This window comes from Lethenteron reissneri, chromosome 69, assembly GCF_015708825.2.
Source record: "Lethenteron reissneri isolate LAM-NWPU_2019-01 chromosome 69, ASM1570882v1, whole genome shotgun sequence".
Lineage (NCBI taxonomy): Eukaryota > Metazoa > Chordata > Hyperoartia > Petromyzontiformes > Petromyzontidae > Lethenteron > Lethenteron reissneri.
This window is the reverse complement of record NC_083847.1, coordinates 5,301,026-5,318,120: the sequence shown is the minus strand read 5'-3', so window position 1 is coordinate 5,318,120 and position 17,095 is coordinate 5,301,026. Positions and strand designations below refer to the sequence as shown.

Genomic DNA, 17,095 nt, shown 5'->3' with positions numbered 1-17,095 from the left:
ATAGACTCAACACTGCACCATAGAATCAACACTGCCCATAGACTCAGCACTGCCCATAGACTCAACACTACCCATAGACTCAACACTGCACCATAGACTGGACACTGCACCATAGACTCAACACTGCACCATAGACTGGACACTGCACCATAGACTCAAAACTGCACCATAGACTGGACACTGCACCATAGACTCAACACTGCACCATAGACTGGACACTGCACCATAGACTCAACATTGCACCATAGACTCAACACTGCACCATAGACTCAACACTGCCCATAGACTAACACTGCGCCATAGACTCAACACTGCACCATAGACTCAACACTGCCCATAGACTCAAAACTGCCCATAGACTAGCACTGCGCCATAGACTCAACACTGCACCATAGACTAACACTGCACCATAGACTCAATACTGCACCATAGACTCAACACTGCACCATAGACTCAACACTGCACCATAAACTCAACACTGCACCATAGACTCAGCACTGCACCATAGACTCAACACTGCACCATAAACTCAACACTGCCCATAGACTCAAAACTGCCCATAGACTAGCACTGCGCCATAGACTCAACACTGCACCATAGACTAACACTGCACCATAGACTCAATACTGCACCATAGACTCAACACTGCACCATAGACTCAACACTGCACCATAAACTCAACACTGCACCATAGACTCAACACTGCACCATAAACTCAACACTGCCCATAGACTCAAAACTGCCCATAGACTAGCACTGCGCCATAGACTCAACACTGCACCATAGACTAACACTGCACCATAGACTCAATACTGCACCATAGACTCAACACTGCACCATAGACTCAACACTGCACCATAAACTCAACACTGCACCATAGACTCAGCACTGCACCATAGACTCAACACTACACCATAGACTCAACATTGCACCATAGACTCAATACTGCACCATAGACTCAACACTGCACCATAGACTCAACACTGCACCATAAACTCAACACTGCACCATAGACTAACACTGCCCATAGACTGAACAATAAGACACGTCCTACTTGATCGTTAAACCTTGTGGCTTGCTCTTTAGCATACCAGTGTGCAGTGCGTTTGTTCTCTTGACAGCTTTAGTCATCCAGCTGTGTCGGGTGGAGGAGGGCATACGACACACACTGGCATTGTAAATCGTAACATTGCTGGCGAGTGTCTACTCGTTAATTTTACCGTGTCTGTATTTTGTTACATTTTCAGCTCCGGATTTAAAGATCGTTAAGGTTGAAGGAGCCAGCGAGAGGCAGCCGGAGGAGACGGTCGATTCCCGTGGGCGTGCGGACGCTCCAGACCAGAACTTCATCGAGGTGGAGTTATCAGAGGGGGACACGGATGAAGGTGAGTCCTCCTTTCTTCAATCCTTTTCCCCATTCCGATGACGTCCGACAAGTTGCAGGATGGTGGGTGGGTGGTGTCTTGTTCGTCACCGAAAGCGCCTCGGCGTTAATTTTATTTAGAGACGTGTCGTAGTCGCGCCGTTGTTTTTATAAAGACGGAGGAATAAGACAATCGCGGTAATTACAAATATAGTCGTAGGCTATACTTCAATCTGTCTTGAAAACTCACCTCTTTAAAATAGCCTTTACCAGTCACCTAGTTCTGGCCGTTTACCCAGCTGGTTCTGAGTGGGTGGGTGAGTGAGTGAGTGGATGGATGAATGAGTGGATGAGTGAGCAGGTGAGCGAACGAATGGGTGGGTGAGTGAATGAAGAGGTGAGTGTGTGAAATGGACATCGCATTAGTTTTACAGTCCAATAGTTTAACTAATCATCCATCGGTTAACTGTACTGACGCCTTTTTCCATCCTTTACAAACGCACTCGCGTACGCAGCGGACGAAGCAAAAGCAGCGGGACTCCCGTGCGAGGAGTGCGGGAAGGGCAGGCGCTACGAAACTAGGACGGACAGAGCCAAACACAGCACGAGCAGCACCAACAACAACAACAACAGCAACGACAACAACAGCAGCAACAGTGAGACCCCATTAGCTTGCGCTCGGTGCGCGAAGGCGCAGCCAGCACGCCGGAAGACCGCGACCGCCGGCAGGAGGCACAGGTGCAAGCGGTGTGGCAGCCGGTTCCCGACGCGCTACGCCCTCAGCAAGCACTCGGTGACGCACACGGGCGAGTGGCCGCACGCCTGCTCTGAGTGCGGCAAGGGCTTCGCGCAGCGCTTGGACCTGGCCAAGCACTCGCTCAAGCACACGGGCGAGAGACCGCACGCCTGCTCCGAGTGCGGCAAGCGCTTCACCCGGCGCGAGTACCTGAGGGACCACCTCGCCTGGCACGCTGGCGACCTGCCGCACGCGTGCGACGGGTGCGGCCGGCGGTTCGCGCGCGCCTCACAGCTGAGCGCCCACGCCGCCTCGGCGGCGCACGCGGGAGAGAAGCCGCACGCCTGTGGCGAGTGCGGCGGGCGGTTCACGCGGCGGGCGCAGCTGAAGCTGCACACGGCCTCGGCGCACGCGGGCGAGAGGCCGCGCGCTTGCGACGAGTGCGGGAGGCGGTTCGCGCGTCGCGAGCGCCTTAGGATGCACCGCGCGGCGCACGCGGGAAAGTGGGCGCACGCGTGCGCCGAGTGCGGGAAGGGCTTCGCGCAGCGGTGCCAGCTGAACGCGCACGCCGTGTTGCACACGGGCCGGAAGCCGCACGTGTGCGGGGAGTGTGGAAAGGGGTTCTCGCTGCCCTCGTACCTTAAGAGGCACTCCGTGACGCACTCGGCGGCAAGAGCCTCCAATCGCAGCTTCGTCGCTGTTGCCGCGAGCATCAGTGAATGCGTTCTCTATGTAGTTCCAAACTAAGGGGGGGGGGGGGGATGGCGTTTGCATGTACATGTGTGTCTTTGTGTGGAGTGGCACTTTTGAACGAATGAAGAGGGTGTGGGAGCATGGCGGTGAGGTGTGGGAAGCTGTAAGTCCCAGGCTACTTGTGGGCTCGCCTCCCCATCAACAAGAGGCGAGAAATGGTGGTGGTTGCTTATGCCCCAACCGAAGATGAATACCAGTGGAGGGATGCAGACAAGGCCGATGTGTCGGACACATTCTACAACCTCCTGTTCCAGGTGCTAGCTAAAGTGGCCCCTCGGGTTAGAGTGATCGGAAGGCATGGGAAAGATCAACTCAAGAATAATTGTAGGAGGTTGTTAGACTTCTGTGCAATCCATGGGCTTGTAATTACCAACACCCTGTTCCGCCATTAGCACATCCACATAACATCAAGGATTCATGCTGGGTCCAAGCAAGAACATCTCCTGGACTATATAATTATGGACCAGCAGATGCGAGCCCATGTCCTTGACACCAGGACGTACCGTGGAGTTGATCTGCCCACCAACTATCGGCTTTTCATCTGCAAGATGTGCCTGCCATTCCTCCACTCTGGGAGTGGGTGTCCATCTAGGACCCCATTCAAACCCACAGCGGCCTGGTTTCAACCGAGGATAGTTGCTAGCAGAAATTCAAACATCGCTTGCAACTGGGGCTGGCATTGCCCCCCCCCCCCCCATCTCCTTCTGATGCTGAGAGGAAATGGGTGAGGTTCAGGACTGTGGCTCATGTAGCTGCAATAGCTGCATTGGGTATGCAGTCCAGACCTTTTCAGAGACCTTGGCTGAAGGAGGTTTTCCGGCTGGTTGAGAGAAAATGAGAAGCCCACTAAACTAAACACAAAAAGTGGTGCTAAAAAAATGAGATTTCAATTTAATATTGTGTTTTGGTGTATGGTAGTGTATCGTAGTGCAGTGTATAGTATATTTTATATTGTGTATAGTGTAGTGTGTATTGTAGTGCATAGTCTGTATGTTGAACTTGTTTTGCATCATACGTGATAATCAGAGGTGGCGAGAGAACAACAACCCGAAGACAAAAAGCAGCTCTAAAGAAATTAGTTTGAAATCTCGTTCATTTTAAAGTGAATATGTAGCCGGTCCGCTCTGTCTCCTCTCCTCCCGTGGATCGTTACGAACTCCCTCGTTACGATCCACAAAGGGGACAGGTCAACTAAATTGACAACAACAACAACAATAAAGTTCTGAGACGATGACGACACTCTCTGCGTTGTTGTCTGTCCTCCTGGCGAAGTCGAGTGACTCCACAACGGATTGGGCACCGGAAGTTCGTGAAACAAACGGCAACGGCGCTTCGGAAACACGTGCTCTCGTGCGAGGAGCGTCCACGTGACCGCGACGTCACCAGACACAGCCCCTCCCACATCAGCCAGGACGTCACATCTGAATTGTGGGGGGGGGGGGGGGAGGTGCCCTGTACTCTGAATAGTCTACGCACTGATGGGTGTGCCCCGTACTCTGAATAGTCTACGCAATGATGGCTGTGCCCCGTACTCTGAATAGGCTACGCACTGCTGGGTGTGCCCCGTACTCTGAATAGTCTACGCACTGATGTGTGTGCCCCGTACTCTGAATAGTCTACGCACTGATGTGTGTGCCCCGTACTCTGAATAGTCTACGCACTGATGGCTGTGCCCCATACTCTGAATAGTTACGCACTGATGGGTGTGTGCCCCGTACTCTGAATAGTCTACGCACTGATGTGTGTGTGCCCCGTACTCTGAATAGTCTACGCACTGATGGGTGTGCCCCGTACTCTGAATAGTCTACGCACTGATGTGTGTGTGCCCTGTACTCTGAATAGTCTACGCACTGATGTGTGTGCCCCGTACTCTGAATAGTCTACGCACTGATGTGTGTGCCCCGTACTCTGAATAGTCTACGCACTGATGTGTGTGCCCCGTACTCTGAATAGTCTACGCACTGATGTGTGTGTGCCCCGTACTCTGAATAGTCTACGCACTGATGGGTGTGCCCCGTACTCTGAATAGTCTACGCACTGATGTGTGTGTGCCCCGTACTCTGAATAGTCTACGCACTGATGGGTGTGCCCCGTACTCTGAATAGTCTACGCACTGATGGATGTGTGCCCCGTACTCTGAATAGTCTACGCACTGATGTGTGCGCCCCGTACTCTGAATAGTCTACGTACTGATGGATGTGTGCCCCGTACTCTGAATAGTCTACGCACTGATGTGTGTGCCCCGTACTCTGAATAGTCTACGCACTGATGGGTGTGTGCCCCGTACTCTGAATAGTCTACGCACTGATGGGTGTGCCCCGTACTCTGAATAGTCTACGCACTGATTGGTATGCCCCATACTCTGAATAGTCTACGCACTGATTGGTATGCCCCATACTCTGAATAGTCTACGCACTGATTGGTATGCCCCATACTCTGAATAGTCTACGCACTGATGTGCGTGCCCCATACTCTGAATAGTCTACGCACTGATGGGTGTGTGCCCAGTACTCTGAATAGTCTACGCACTGATGTGTGTGCCCAGTACTCTGAATAGTCTACGCACTGATGTGTGTGCCCAGTACTCTGAATAGTCTACGCACTGATGTGTGTGCCCAGTACTCTGAATAGTCTACGCACTGATGGCTGTGCCCCGTACTCTGAATAGTCTACGCACTGATGTGTGTGTGCCCCGTACTCTGAAAAGTCTACGCACTGATGGGTGTGTGCCCCGTACTCTGAATAGTCTACGCACTGATGTGTGTGTGCCCCGTACTCTGAATAGTCTACGCACTGATGGGTGTGCCCCGTACTCTGAATAGTCTACGCACTGATGGGTGTGCCCCCTACTCTGAATAGTCTACGCACTGATGTGTGTGCCCTGTACTCTGAATAGTCTACGCACTGATGGGTGTGTCCCGTACTCTGAATAGTCTACGCACTGATGGGTGTGCCCCGTACTCTGAATAGTCTACGCACTGATGGGTGTGCCCCGTACTCTGAATAGTCTACGCACTGATGTGTGTGCCCCGTACTCTGAATAGTCTACGCACTGATGTGTGTGCCCTGTACTCTGAATAGTCTACGCACTGATGGGTGTGCCCCCTACTCTGAATAGTCTACGCACTGATGTGTGTGCCCCGTACTCTGAATAGTCTACGCACTGATGTGTGTGCCCCGTACTCTGAATAGTCTACGCACTGATGGGTGTGCCCCGTACTCTGAATAGTCTACGCACTGATGGGTGTGCCCCCTACTCTGAATAGTCTACGCACTGATGTATGTGCCCTGTACTCTGAATAGTCTACGCACTGATGGGTGTGCCCCGTACTCTGAATAGTCTACGCACTGATGTGTGTGCCCTGTACTCTGAATAGTCTACGCACTGATGTGTGTGCCCCGTACTCTGAATAGTCTACGCACTGATGGGTGTGCCCCGTACTCTGAATAGTCTACGCACTGATGTGTGTGCCCCGTACTCTGAATAGGCTACGCACTGATGTGTGTGCCCCGTACTCTGAATAGTCTACGCACTGATGGGTGTGCCCCGTACTCTGAATAGTCTACGCACTGATGACTGTGTGCCCCGTACTCTGAATAGTCTACGCACTGATGGGTGCGTGCCCCGTACTCTGAATAGTCTACGCACTGATGGGTGTGCCCCGTACTCTGAATAGTCTACGCACTGATGGGTGTGTGCCCCGTACTCTGAATAGTCTACGCACTGATGTGTGTGCCCTGTACTCTGAATAGTCTACGCACTGATGTGTGTGCCCCGTACTCTGAATAGTCTACGCACTGATGGGTGTGCCCCGTACTCTGAATAGTCTACGCACTGATGGGTGTGCCCCGTACTCTGAATAGTCTACGCACTGATGTGTGTGCCCCGTACTCTGAATAGTCTACGCACTGATGGATGTGCCCCGTACTCTGAATAGTCTACGCACTGATGTGTGTGCCCCGTACTCTGAATAGTCTACGCACTGATGTGTGTGCCCCGTACTCTGAATAGTCTACGCACTGATGTGTGTGCCCCGTACTCTGAATAGGCTACGCACTGATGTGTGTGCCCCGTACTCTGAATAGTCTACGCACTGATGTGCGTGCCCCGTACTCTGAATAGTCTACGCACTGATGGGTGTGCCCCGTACTCTGAATAGTCTACGCACTGATGGGTGTGCCCCGTACTCTGAATAGTCTACGCACTGATGTGTGTGCCCCGTACTCTGAATAGTCTACGCACTAATCTTGATTTGAAGCTTTCGTGACTGCAGGAATCCATACTTTGGTTCTTTCGGTAAAGTCACGTAGGTAGAATAAAAAGTTATAGAAGAAAACACGACGTTTCGGTCGCAACACAAGCGTCCAGATGAGGATGCCATCCTGTTGGGCTGCATCTTGTCGCTTGCTGGGAGTTTAATGGGGCGGAGGTCGCCAGAGACTTGAAGAGACAAGAGGGACACAGACACGGAGACACACAGAGACAGAGAGACACACACAGAGACACACACAGAGAGACGCAGAGAGAGACACACACAGACACACATACACAGACACAGATACAGAGAGACACACACAGAGATACACACACAGAGACAGAGAGACGCGGTGAGACACACAGAGAGAGACACACAGAGAGACACACAGACACAGAGATACACAGACACACAGAGAGACACAGACACACGGAGACAGAGAGACACACACAGAGACACACACAGAGACAGAGAGACGCGGTGAGACACACAGAGACAGAGAGACACACAGAGAGACACACAGACACAGAGATACACAGACACACAGAGAGAGACACACACACAGAGACACAGAGAGACACACACAGAGACACACAGAGAGACGCGGTGAGTGTCCAACTCGCAGAGTCAACTCGAGGTGAGTTTTTCGAACCCGCACTAAGACCAGCGTGGTGAAGTATGGTCAAATACACCCCCCCACTCCCCCAGTGCCTTGCACAGCGTGGTGAAGTATGGTCAAATACCCCCCCCCCCCACTCCCCCAGTGCCTTGCACAGCGTGGTGAAGTATGGTCAAATACCCCCCCCACTCCCCCAGTGCCTTGCACAGCGTGGTGAAGTATGGTCAAATACCCCCCCCCCCCATCCCCCAGTGCCTTGCACAGCGTGGTGAAGTATGGTCAAATACCCCCCCACTCCATCCCCCAGTGCCTTGCACAGCGTGGTGAAGTATGGTCAAATACCCCCCCCCCATCCCCCAGTGCCTTGCACAGCGTGGTGAAGTATGGTCAAATACCCCCCCACTCCATCCCCCAGTGCCTTGCACAGCGTGGAGTTGGAGGCATTCATCCAGCAGTGGATTTGCAAACGGCACCGCTCTGTGTACACGGTCCAGATGTCTCGTGGCCACCAACAACTTAATTCTAGATTTGAAGCTTTCGTGACTGCAAGGATTCATATTCTTAGGTTTTTTCGGTAAAGTCACCATGTAGGTAAAACATCAAAATTAATAAAAACATCAAAATTAATTTTGATGTTTTACCTACGTGAATTTACCGATAAAACCTAAGAATATCAACAAATTAATAAAAACATCAAAATTAATTTTGATGTTTTACCTACGTGACTTTACCGAAAAAACCTAAGAATATCAACAAATTAAATAAAACCCACGACCATTGGTTTACCTCCCACCCCATTTGCGTGTTCATTTCCGTTTTAAATATAAACCTTTGATTTTAAAAACATTACTTTGGGTGGGGTGTTACAAGACATCGGGACCACTTCTGGAGATGTTAACTACCTCGCCTGGTACGCAGGAGGTCGTGGGTTCAATGGCTAGGAGATGTTAACTACCTCGCCCGGTACGCAGGAGGTCGTGGGTTCAGTGGCTAGGAGATGTTAACTACCTCGCCCGGTACGCAGGAGGTCGTGGGTTCAGTGGCTAGGAGATGTTAACTACCTCGCCTGGTACACAGGAGGTCGTGGGTTCAGTGGCTAGGAGATGTGAACTATAGCAGAGAGTGTGGACTAATCTCCATCTGTTCCATCTCGCTCCCTCCTATAGCAGAGAGTGTGGACTAATCTCTATCTGTTCCATCTCACTCGGTAAAGTCACGTAGGTAAAAAATTAAATTAAAATTAATAAAATAAATAAAAAATAAAATAATAAAGATCACGACGTTTCGGAGGCAACACAAGTCTCCGTCATCAGGTGGGACCGTTACAGCCAGATTTGCTGCATCACTTGATTCACTTGATACAGCAAATCTGGCTGTGACGGTCCCACCTGATGACGGAGACTTGTGTTGCCTCCGAAATGTCTTGATTTATTATTATTTTAATTAATTTTAATTTCATTTTTTACCTACGTCGTGACTTTACCGAATAAACTAAGAGTATGAATCCTTGCAGTCACGAAAGCTTCAAATCTAGAAACTCTGTTAGTGGTGTGGCAGAGACGTGCAAGACTGCCCTGCATGACATCTTCACCGCTAGCTGTGGTGCTTTAGTTTCGTCTCTTTGGCCCCCCCTGCCCCCATCTCTTCCCAGATGGATTCACACGGCCACCCGCCCTTCGTCAAACAAGAAGAAAATCAAAACCCGGGGATGGGTCCAGACATCCCGGCCACACGTGCCCAGGATGTGCACAGTGGTGAGTGAGTGTGGCAACTCCCTCTCCTCCGGTGTTTTTTCAACGTTTTCACTTAATCTTCTTGGTTCTTTCGGTAAAGTGACGTAGAAGGGAAATAATAAAATTATAAAAATAAAACAAAATAAAATAATTCTCACGACGTTTCGGCCACAACGCAAGCAGCCGTCCTCAGGTGGAGAACAGGTCTGTCGAGAAGACAGAGTCTGAATGAATTATTTATTATTTTATTATTATTATTATTTTCCTTCTACGTGACTTTACCGAAAGAACCAAGAAGATGAATCCCTGCAGTCACGAAAGCTTTAAATCGAAGTTTTCACTTAACTTGACTCCTATACTCTTTGGTTCTTTCGGTAAAGTGACGTAGAAGGGAAATAATAAAATAATAAAAATATCAAACAAGCCAAATTAGGTCGTAAAAAAAAATGCAGTGCAATTAATTGTTCGGCAATTGGTAACTGGGCTGAAACAATCGGCTCATTGCATTTGAGGATCCTGGTTTATCTCTGGAGACCGAATCTGACATTGAAAATCCAGGACCTCAGTGGAGTTGGCTCTGTGTGCAGGAGCACACACACACACGGCAGTGCAGCGGTCAGTGCTACGCTGCGCTACGAACCCGGCGACCCGAGTTCGATTCCCGCTCACGGCCACCAACACCACCAGTGACGATTATCTGAACCGGTGCCTGGGCCTCCCCTAGGTCGATTCAGCCTCAAAAATAGTACTTGGTGCGGTGCATAGTAGTGTAGTAAACATCGCCACTGGGGAGACAAAGGCGGCCGGGCGTGGTGCTGGCCACCCACCCCCCTCGTGTGCCGTGCCGGCCTTCATAGCTGCTGCCAACAGCAGCACTTGCCCCTACAGTCTGTTACAGGCTACACGGGGGATCTTTGTCTTTGTGTGTTCATAGGCGCTGCTGTTGCTACTCGCTCACAGCACTTGCCCCTACAGTCTGTTACAGGCTACACGGGGGATCTTTGTCTTTGTGTGCAGACGCAGTCGTGAAGCAAGAAAATGATGACGGGAGTCTGGGCACCGAGACGCTGAGAATTGTGGTGAAAACTGAAATCGAGGATAATGGTAAACCCCTTCACATGGCCAGGTAGTGCCGTAACAAGAATCGAAGAGTCACGTAGAATGGAAATAATAAAATAATAAAAATAAAACATAATAAAATAATTCTCACGACGTTTCGGCCACAACGCAGGCAGCCGTCCTCAGGTGAAGAACAGGTCTGTCGAGAAGACAGAGTCTTAAATGTATTATGTTTTATTTGTATTATTTTATTATTTCCATTCTACGTGACTTTACCGAAAGAACCAAGAAGATGAATCCCTGCTGCAGTCACGAAAGCTTTAAATCGAAAAGAATCGAAGAGCAAGACTTCGAATAATATCAGGAGATGTCTCTATATTATTGGATTCCTCCAGTTCAAACAAATATTATCTGATAATATTGAATGTTTATTAAACGTCTCATCCGTCATGATGATGAGCCCATTTCGGTTGAGCTGCTGTCGTTTGTGATGGCGAGGTGGCCTCTGGAAGAAAGTTACCACATCCTAGATTTGAAGTTTCCGTGACTGCAAGGATACATACCCTTTGGTTCTTTCGGTAAAGTCACGTAGGTGAAAAATAAAAAATAAAAGTAAATTAAATCACGACGTTTCGATTGCAACACAAGCAATCATCATCCGGTGTGACAACCACAGCAATAATTTTTTGTTTGTTACTGAAGTGGGAATTATGCCGGAGTTAGGAAGGCTGTATAAGGCAGAGGGGGGTAGAGGGGGGGGGCAAGTAGGCGGGGCTAGAAGTGAAAGGCTGCGATTCCTAGTGGTGTGGGTGGGGGGAGAGTGGGGGGGGAGTGGGGAGGGAGAGGGGGGGGAGAGTTGGGAGGAAGAGGGGGGGGGAGAGTGGGGGGGGTTTGTGGGGGGGGGGGGAGAGTGGGGGGGGAGAGTGGGAGGGGGGAGTGGGGGGAGAGTGGGGGGGGGAGAGTGGGAGGAATGGGGAGGGAGAGGGGGGGGAGAGTGGGGGGGGAGAGGTTGGGGGAGAGTGGGGGGGGAGAGGGGGGGGAGAGTGGGGGGGGAGTGGGGGGGGAGAGTGGGGGGGGGGGAGAGTGGGGGGGGAGAGGGTGGGGGAGAGTGGGGGGGGAGAGGGGGGGAGAGAGGGGGGGGAGAGTGGGGGGGGAGAGGGGGGGGGAGAGGGGGGGGGGGAGTGGGTGGGGGGAGTGGGTGGGGGGAGTGGGTGGGGGAGAGTGGGGGGGGAGAGGGGGGGGGAGAGTGGGGAGAGTGGGGGGGGGAGAGTGGGGGGGGGGAGAGTGGGGGGAGAGGGGGGGAGAGTGGGGGGGGGAGAGTGGGGGGGAGAGTGGGGGGAGAGTGGGGGGGGGAGAGTGGGGGGGAGAGTGGGGGGGGGAGAGTGGGGGGGGAAGTGGGGGGGGAGAGTGGGTGGGGGAGAGTGGGGGGGGGAGAGTGGGGGGGGGAGAGTGGGGGGGGAGAGTGGGGGGGGGAGAGTGGGGGGGGAAAGTGGGGGGGGGAGAGTTGGGTGGGGGAGAGTGGGGGGGGGGAGAGTGGGGGGGGGAGAGTGGGGTGGGGAGAGTGGGGTGGGGGAGAGTGGGGGGGGGGAGAGTGGGGGGGGGGAGAGTGGGGGGGGAGAGTGGGGGGGGGAGAGTGGGGGGGGAGAGTGGGGGGGAGAGTGGGGGGGGGAGTGGGGGGGGAGAGTGGGGGGGGGAGGGAGAGTGAGGGGGAGAGTGGGGGGGGAGAGTGGGGGGGGGAGAGGAGGGGGGGGGGGAGGAGAGTGAGGGGGAGAGTGGGGGGGGGGAGAGTGAGGGGAGAGTGGGGGGGGAGAGTGGGGGGGGAGAGTGGGGGGGGAGAGTGGGGGGGGGAGGAGTGGGGGGGGAGAGTGGGGGGGGGAGAGTGGGGGGGGAGAGTGGGGGGGGAGAGTGAGGGGGGGAGAGTGGGGGGGGGAGAGTGGGGGGGGGAGAGTGGGGGGGGGAGAGTGGGGGGGGAGAGTGGGGGGAGAGTGGGGGGAGAGTGGGGGGGGAGAGTGGGGGGGGGGGAGAACAGGGAGTTAGTGAGTGTTGCGTGTACGCTAGGGAATGGGACGAGTGATACTGGTAGGAACCTCCTGGTTACACCAGCCCACAGGGGATTATTGTGTCCGTCCGTCCGTCGTACAGGGAGGGGCTGGGTGGGGAGGGAGGGGCTGGGTGGGGAGGGGAGGGTGGGGAGGGGCTGGGTGGAGAGGGTGGGGAGGGTTTGGGTGAGGAGGGTGGGGAGGGGCTGGATGAGAAGAGTGGGGAGGGTCTGGGTGGGGAGGGTGGGCAGGGTGGGGCTGGGTGGGGAGGGTGGGGAGGGGCTGGGTGGGGGGTGGGGCTGGGTGGGGAGGGGCTGGTCACCCCGTGGTGCCCTTATAAAACTCAACGTTTCACCTACTCACGCCGGCTTGTGCCCGCCCTCACAGTCGGGCATATTTGCGGAATACACCACGCCGCCGTTGACCCTGCAGGCCATTGACTGAGCAACCCAACGTTTCTACCAGCTCCCTCCGCAGGAATGTGTTTTACTTATATTTATTTAAAATTTTTATTAATTTTTCATCTACGTGACTTTACCGAAAGAACCAAATAGTAGAGAGCTACTACGTAGCAGCTCGGTAAAGTCACGTGGTTAGAAATAAAATAAACATTTGTTTTATTTTATTATAAAATAAAAATAAATAAACATTTATTTTATTTTATTTCTAACTACGAAATTCACGTGGTTAGAAATAAAATGAGAGTAAAATAAACATTTGTTTAATTTTATTGTAAAATAAAAATAAACATTTGTTTTATTTTATTTCCAGCTACGAAAGTCACGTGGTTAGAAATAAAATAAAATGAAAGTAAAATAAACATTTGTTTTATTTTATTATAAAATAAAAATAAACATGTATTTTATTTATAAACATTTATTTTATTTCTAACTACGAAAGTCACGTGGTTAGACATAAAATGAAAGTAAATAAACATTTATTTTATTTTATTATAAAATTAAAATAAACATTTCTTAAATTTTTTCTACCTACGTGACTTTACCGAAAGAACCAAAGAGTATGGATTCCTGCAGTCACGATAGCTTCAAATCAAGATGAAAATAGTTTCGTTTTATTTGTAGATTTTTTTTTAAAGTGATTTTTTACCTTTTCCTATACTTTGCACTCCTATCGTGTGTGTGTCTGGTGTTGTTGTTGTTGTAACATCCTGACTCCATGCCCCTACCGGACATCTGTAAAAAATATAGCTTAATAGCTCATCGGATTCCTCCTCCAGCAGTCCACGTAGAGACTCCTGATTCCGATTCGACGTTCAATATTCAAACCCCCCCGACCGTCTTCGGACCGCTGGCGAATTTCTTCAATTGCAGTCTCGCGGCGCCTGAAGATTGTTAAAGTTGAAGGGACCGCCGGCGAGAGACGGGAGGAGACGGAGGAGGATGATTCCGACGGGCGCCGACCCTCCGTGGATGAGGTGCTCCTCAAGGTGGAGTTGCCAGAGGAGGACGCTTTCGCGCCTCCGGTGAGCTCGTTCGGTGGCGTGCGGCGGCGAAGGAGTTCAGCGCGCAGTGGGGACGGTGAGTTCTCTGTCGAAGGCGTGGGGAGGGCGGCGGGGCTTCCAACGCACGCAGTGGTTCGGCTTTCGCGGCCGACGTTATCCGTAATCAAGTTCACTTATTTTTTTACACGCTTTTTATTTAACTCACTCTGTCTGTTGTCGTTGTCGTTGTTGTTGTATCCTCAGATCTTGTAAATCAATTTTAACCCACTTCCCAATGTGCTATCGACTGCAAACTTGGTATACTTATACCACCATTGGAACCTCATTTGTCAGTAAAATATATGATAATTGTTTTTTTTTACCCTTCTATCTGGCAACAAAACTGACACCTTTTTTTACAAGGAGTTATGTTTGCATAGACCACAATACCTGCAGTCATAATGCAAACAAAAATCATAACTCTGATAATGTATGCACTGTCCTTGAAGTTGATTGGTCCACACCCGAGACAGCTTTCCTTAGAGCCTAGTTTCACATGGTGTTGGACCAGATGACGCCAAAAAGGCGCACAACTCAAAGACAATGCACCATCAAAGTATGAGAGCTCGGGGTGAAGCATTTACACCATTGGAACCTCATTTGCCAGTAAAATATATGATAATTGTTTTTTTGTTTGCATTATGACTGCAGGTATTGTGGTCTATGCAAACATGACTCCTTGTAAAAAAAATGTGTCAGTTTTGTTGCCTACTGCTGGATGAAGGCCTCTCCGAGCCTTCTATTACACTGGTCAAAAAAAAAAAAAAACATTTTTTTCTGGCCTGGACTTTTGCAGCCAAATCTGATCTCAGATTTGCTCTATCACATCTCATTTTTATGCTATCGGCATACCCCATTTTCATTGATTTTACCCGAAATTAACTCTGTCACTTATGATTGCAAGTTGTTGCGAGTCAGTGACTGCTTTAGTGTTAAAATACGGTGCTGTATTTTTAGGATAGTGTGTTTATAATATCATTTTATGTAGATATCCACATTTATTTAATATTTTTCTTCTGCAGTTTTTATTGAAAATGCAATATTTGATATCTCAAAAACCTGATGTGATAGACAAAAACTGATGCCAAATTTGGAATCAGCACCCCAAAAATAACCGTTGAAATACCTTATGCCAGAAAAAGTGTGTTGACCAGTGATATAATTCATCATCATCATCATCAGCAGCATCATCATCATCAGCCAGTGTGCGACTGCGGTCATCCAGAACAGGGGCCGTACACAACGCGTAGCGACGCAATGCCCCCGATACACGAATACCAAGGAGAAGACATCGTCACAGCGATGACGACGATGACGACGATCCACTACTCAGCTAATGCTCCTGCTGATGCGGTAGTCTGTAGCTTGACCACCTGAATGTGACAGTGTGGTCGTTGTTGCTCTGCATCTACATCAGCCGCACTTGAAGAAGAAGATTGAAACGTTTAATGTTACCGTTGTCTTTCACGTCAAATATTATTTACAAAAAATGCTGTCATTCACTTTATTTGTGTTTTAAATCGGCAATCGTTATTCACGAACTTAGCGAAACCGGGATTTTTTTCTATCCGCGAATTGCATCTGGAACTCTACACGACAACTTGATTTGGCGCTTTCGTGACTGCAGGAATTACTCTTTGGTTCTTTCGGTAAACTCAAGTAGAAAGAGAAAATAATAAATTAAATAATAGCATACGACGTTTCGTTTTCTCTCTCTCTCTCTCTGTGTGTCTCTGTGTTGTGTCTCTCTGCCCGGTTGTCTGTCTTTGTGTCTCCGTGTCTATGTTTTGTCTCTCTCTCAAATTTCACACTTAACTTCTAATTTAGCAAATCCTTGATAAGAGCGTAATCTGCCAGGCCTTGCTTCAATTGTGTGTTGGCCGACTCTCTGTGTTGCATTGCCTTACATTTCCAAATTTTACTAAGTTGGTTTTGATTTTGTGTGATTTCTCTCTCTCTCTCTGGCGCCGTGGAGGGCAGTCGCACCTAGCGGCCGCTCCTGCCTTCCCAGGTGTGCGGACGGAGGCCCGGGCTCAGGTGAATCCTGAGCCTGGCCTAGGGAGAGGTAAACGGGGGGGGAGAAATGCGGCGTCATTGTCGCGTTTCTCTCTGTACCTAGTCTTTATTATTACTTTTAACTATTACTGTTGTTGGCTTTATTTTTTGTTATTATTTTTCTACTTGTGTGCTGTTTGCCATGCGAGTGTCATGGCGCAGCACGACAGCACCGAGGCCCTCACGGACGAGCATGGCTTTCGGTGCTTCCCTCCGCCGGGGACGTCGCCCGATGACATCGCTGGTGCGGTGGCGGCGCACGTCGGGCTGGCGGCCATCCGCGTGGTGCAGAGGGAAAACCGCGGCTACGTGATTTACGTGGCCAAAGTGGACGCGGCGGCGCGTGTCGTGCAGAGGGGGCTCAGCGTCGGGGGGGAGGGGGGGCTGCTCGTCCAGTGCACCCCTCTCTCCACGCCGGCTGTGAGAGTCACCATCTCCGGCGCGCCGCCGTACCTGACGAACGCGGAGCTGAGGGCGGACCTGCAGCGCTATGGTGTGGTGGTTTCGCCCATCGTGATGCTGGCTATAAGGACGAAGAACAAGGAAATGAAGCACGTCATGTCGGGCCAACGGCAGGTTTTCCTCGTGTTAAAGGGTGGGCGCACCGAGCTGGACGTGGCCATCAAGTGTACCGCTGGTGGCCGCGTCCATACGGTGTACCTGGCCACAGCTGTGCCGCGGTGCTACGGGTGTGGCAACGTCGGACACATAAGGAAAAACTGTTCCGCCAAGACCAAGGAGGGAGTGGTGAGGTCTGGCGGAGCAGCTACGGAGAGGGAAACGCTGGTGCCGCAACTGCAGCAGCCACGGCAGCCGCAACAGCAGCAGCAGCGGGAGCATCCGCCGCCGCCGCCGCAGCAGGAGCAGCGGCAACAGCAGCAGCAGCAGCAGCAGCAAGGTGGTGCCGACTCTGTGCCAGAGTGTGGAGAGTCGGCACCTGTGAAGAAAACCGACGACGACGGTGAAGGGTTCACCGTCGTT

At 51.2% G+C, this 17,095-nt stretch overlaps 1 protein-coding gene across 1 annotated transcript in view; it reads left to right on the top strand.

Annotated features, from left to right (window-relative positions):
• The first annotated feature begins 1,270 nt into the window (after positions 1 to 1,270).
• Positions 1,271 to 17,095, top strand: part of LOC133360652 (zinc finger protein 616-like) — a 30,421-nt gene continuing 14,596 nt past the window's right edge. The window contains exons 1-4 of the mRNA XM_061579446.1: positions 1,271 to 1,385; positions 9,379 to 9,481; positions 10,478 to 10,564; positions 13,890 to 14,096. Coding sequence (XP_061435430.1) covers positions 1,380 to 1,385; positions 9,379 to 9,481; positions 10,478 to 10,564; positions 13,890 to 14,096 — 403 coding nt within the window. The 5' untranslated portion in view covers positions 1,271 to 1,379. The remainder of the gene's footprint in view (positions 1,386 to 9,378; positions 9,482 to 10,477; positions 10,565 to 13,889; positions 14,097 to 17,095) is intronic.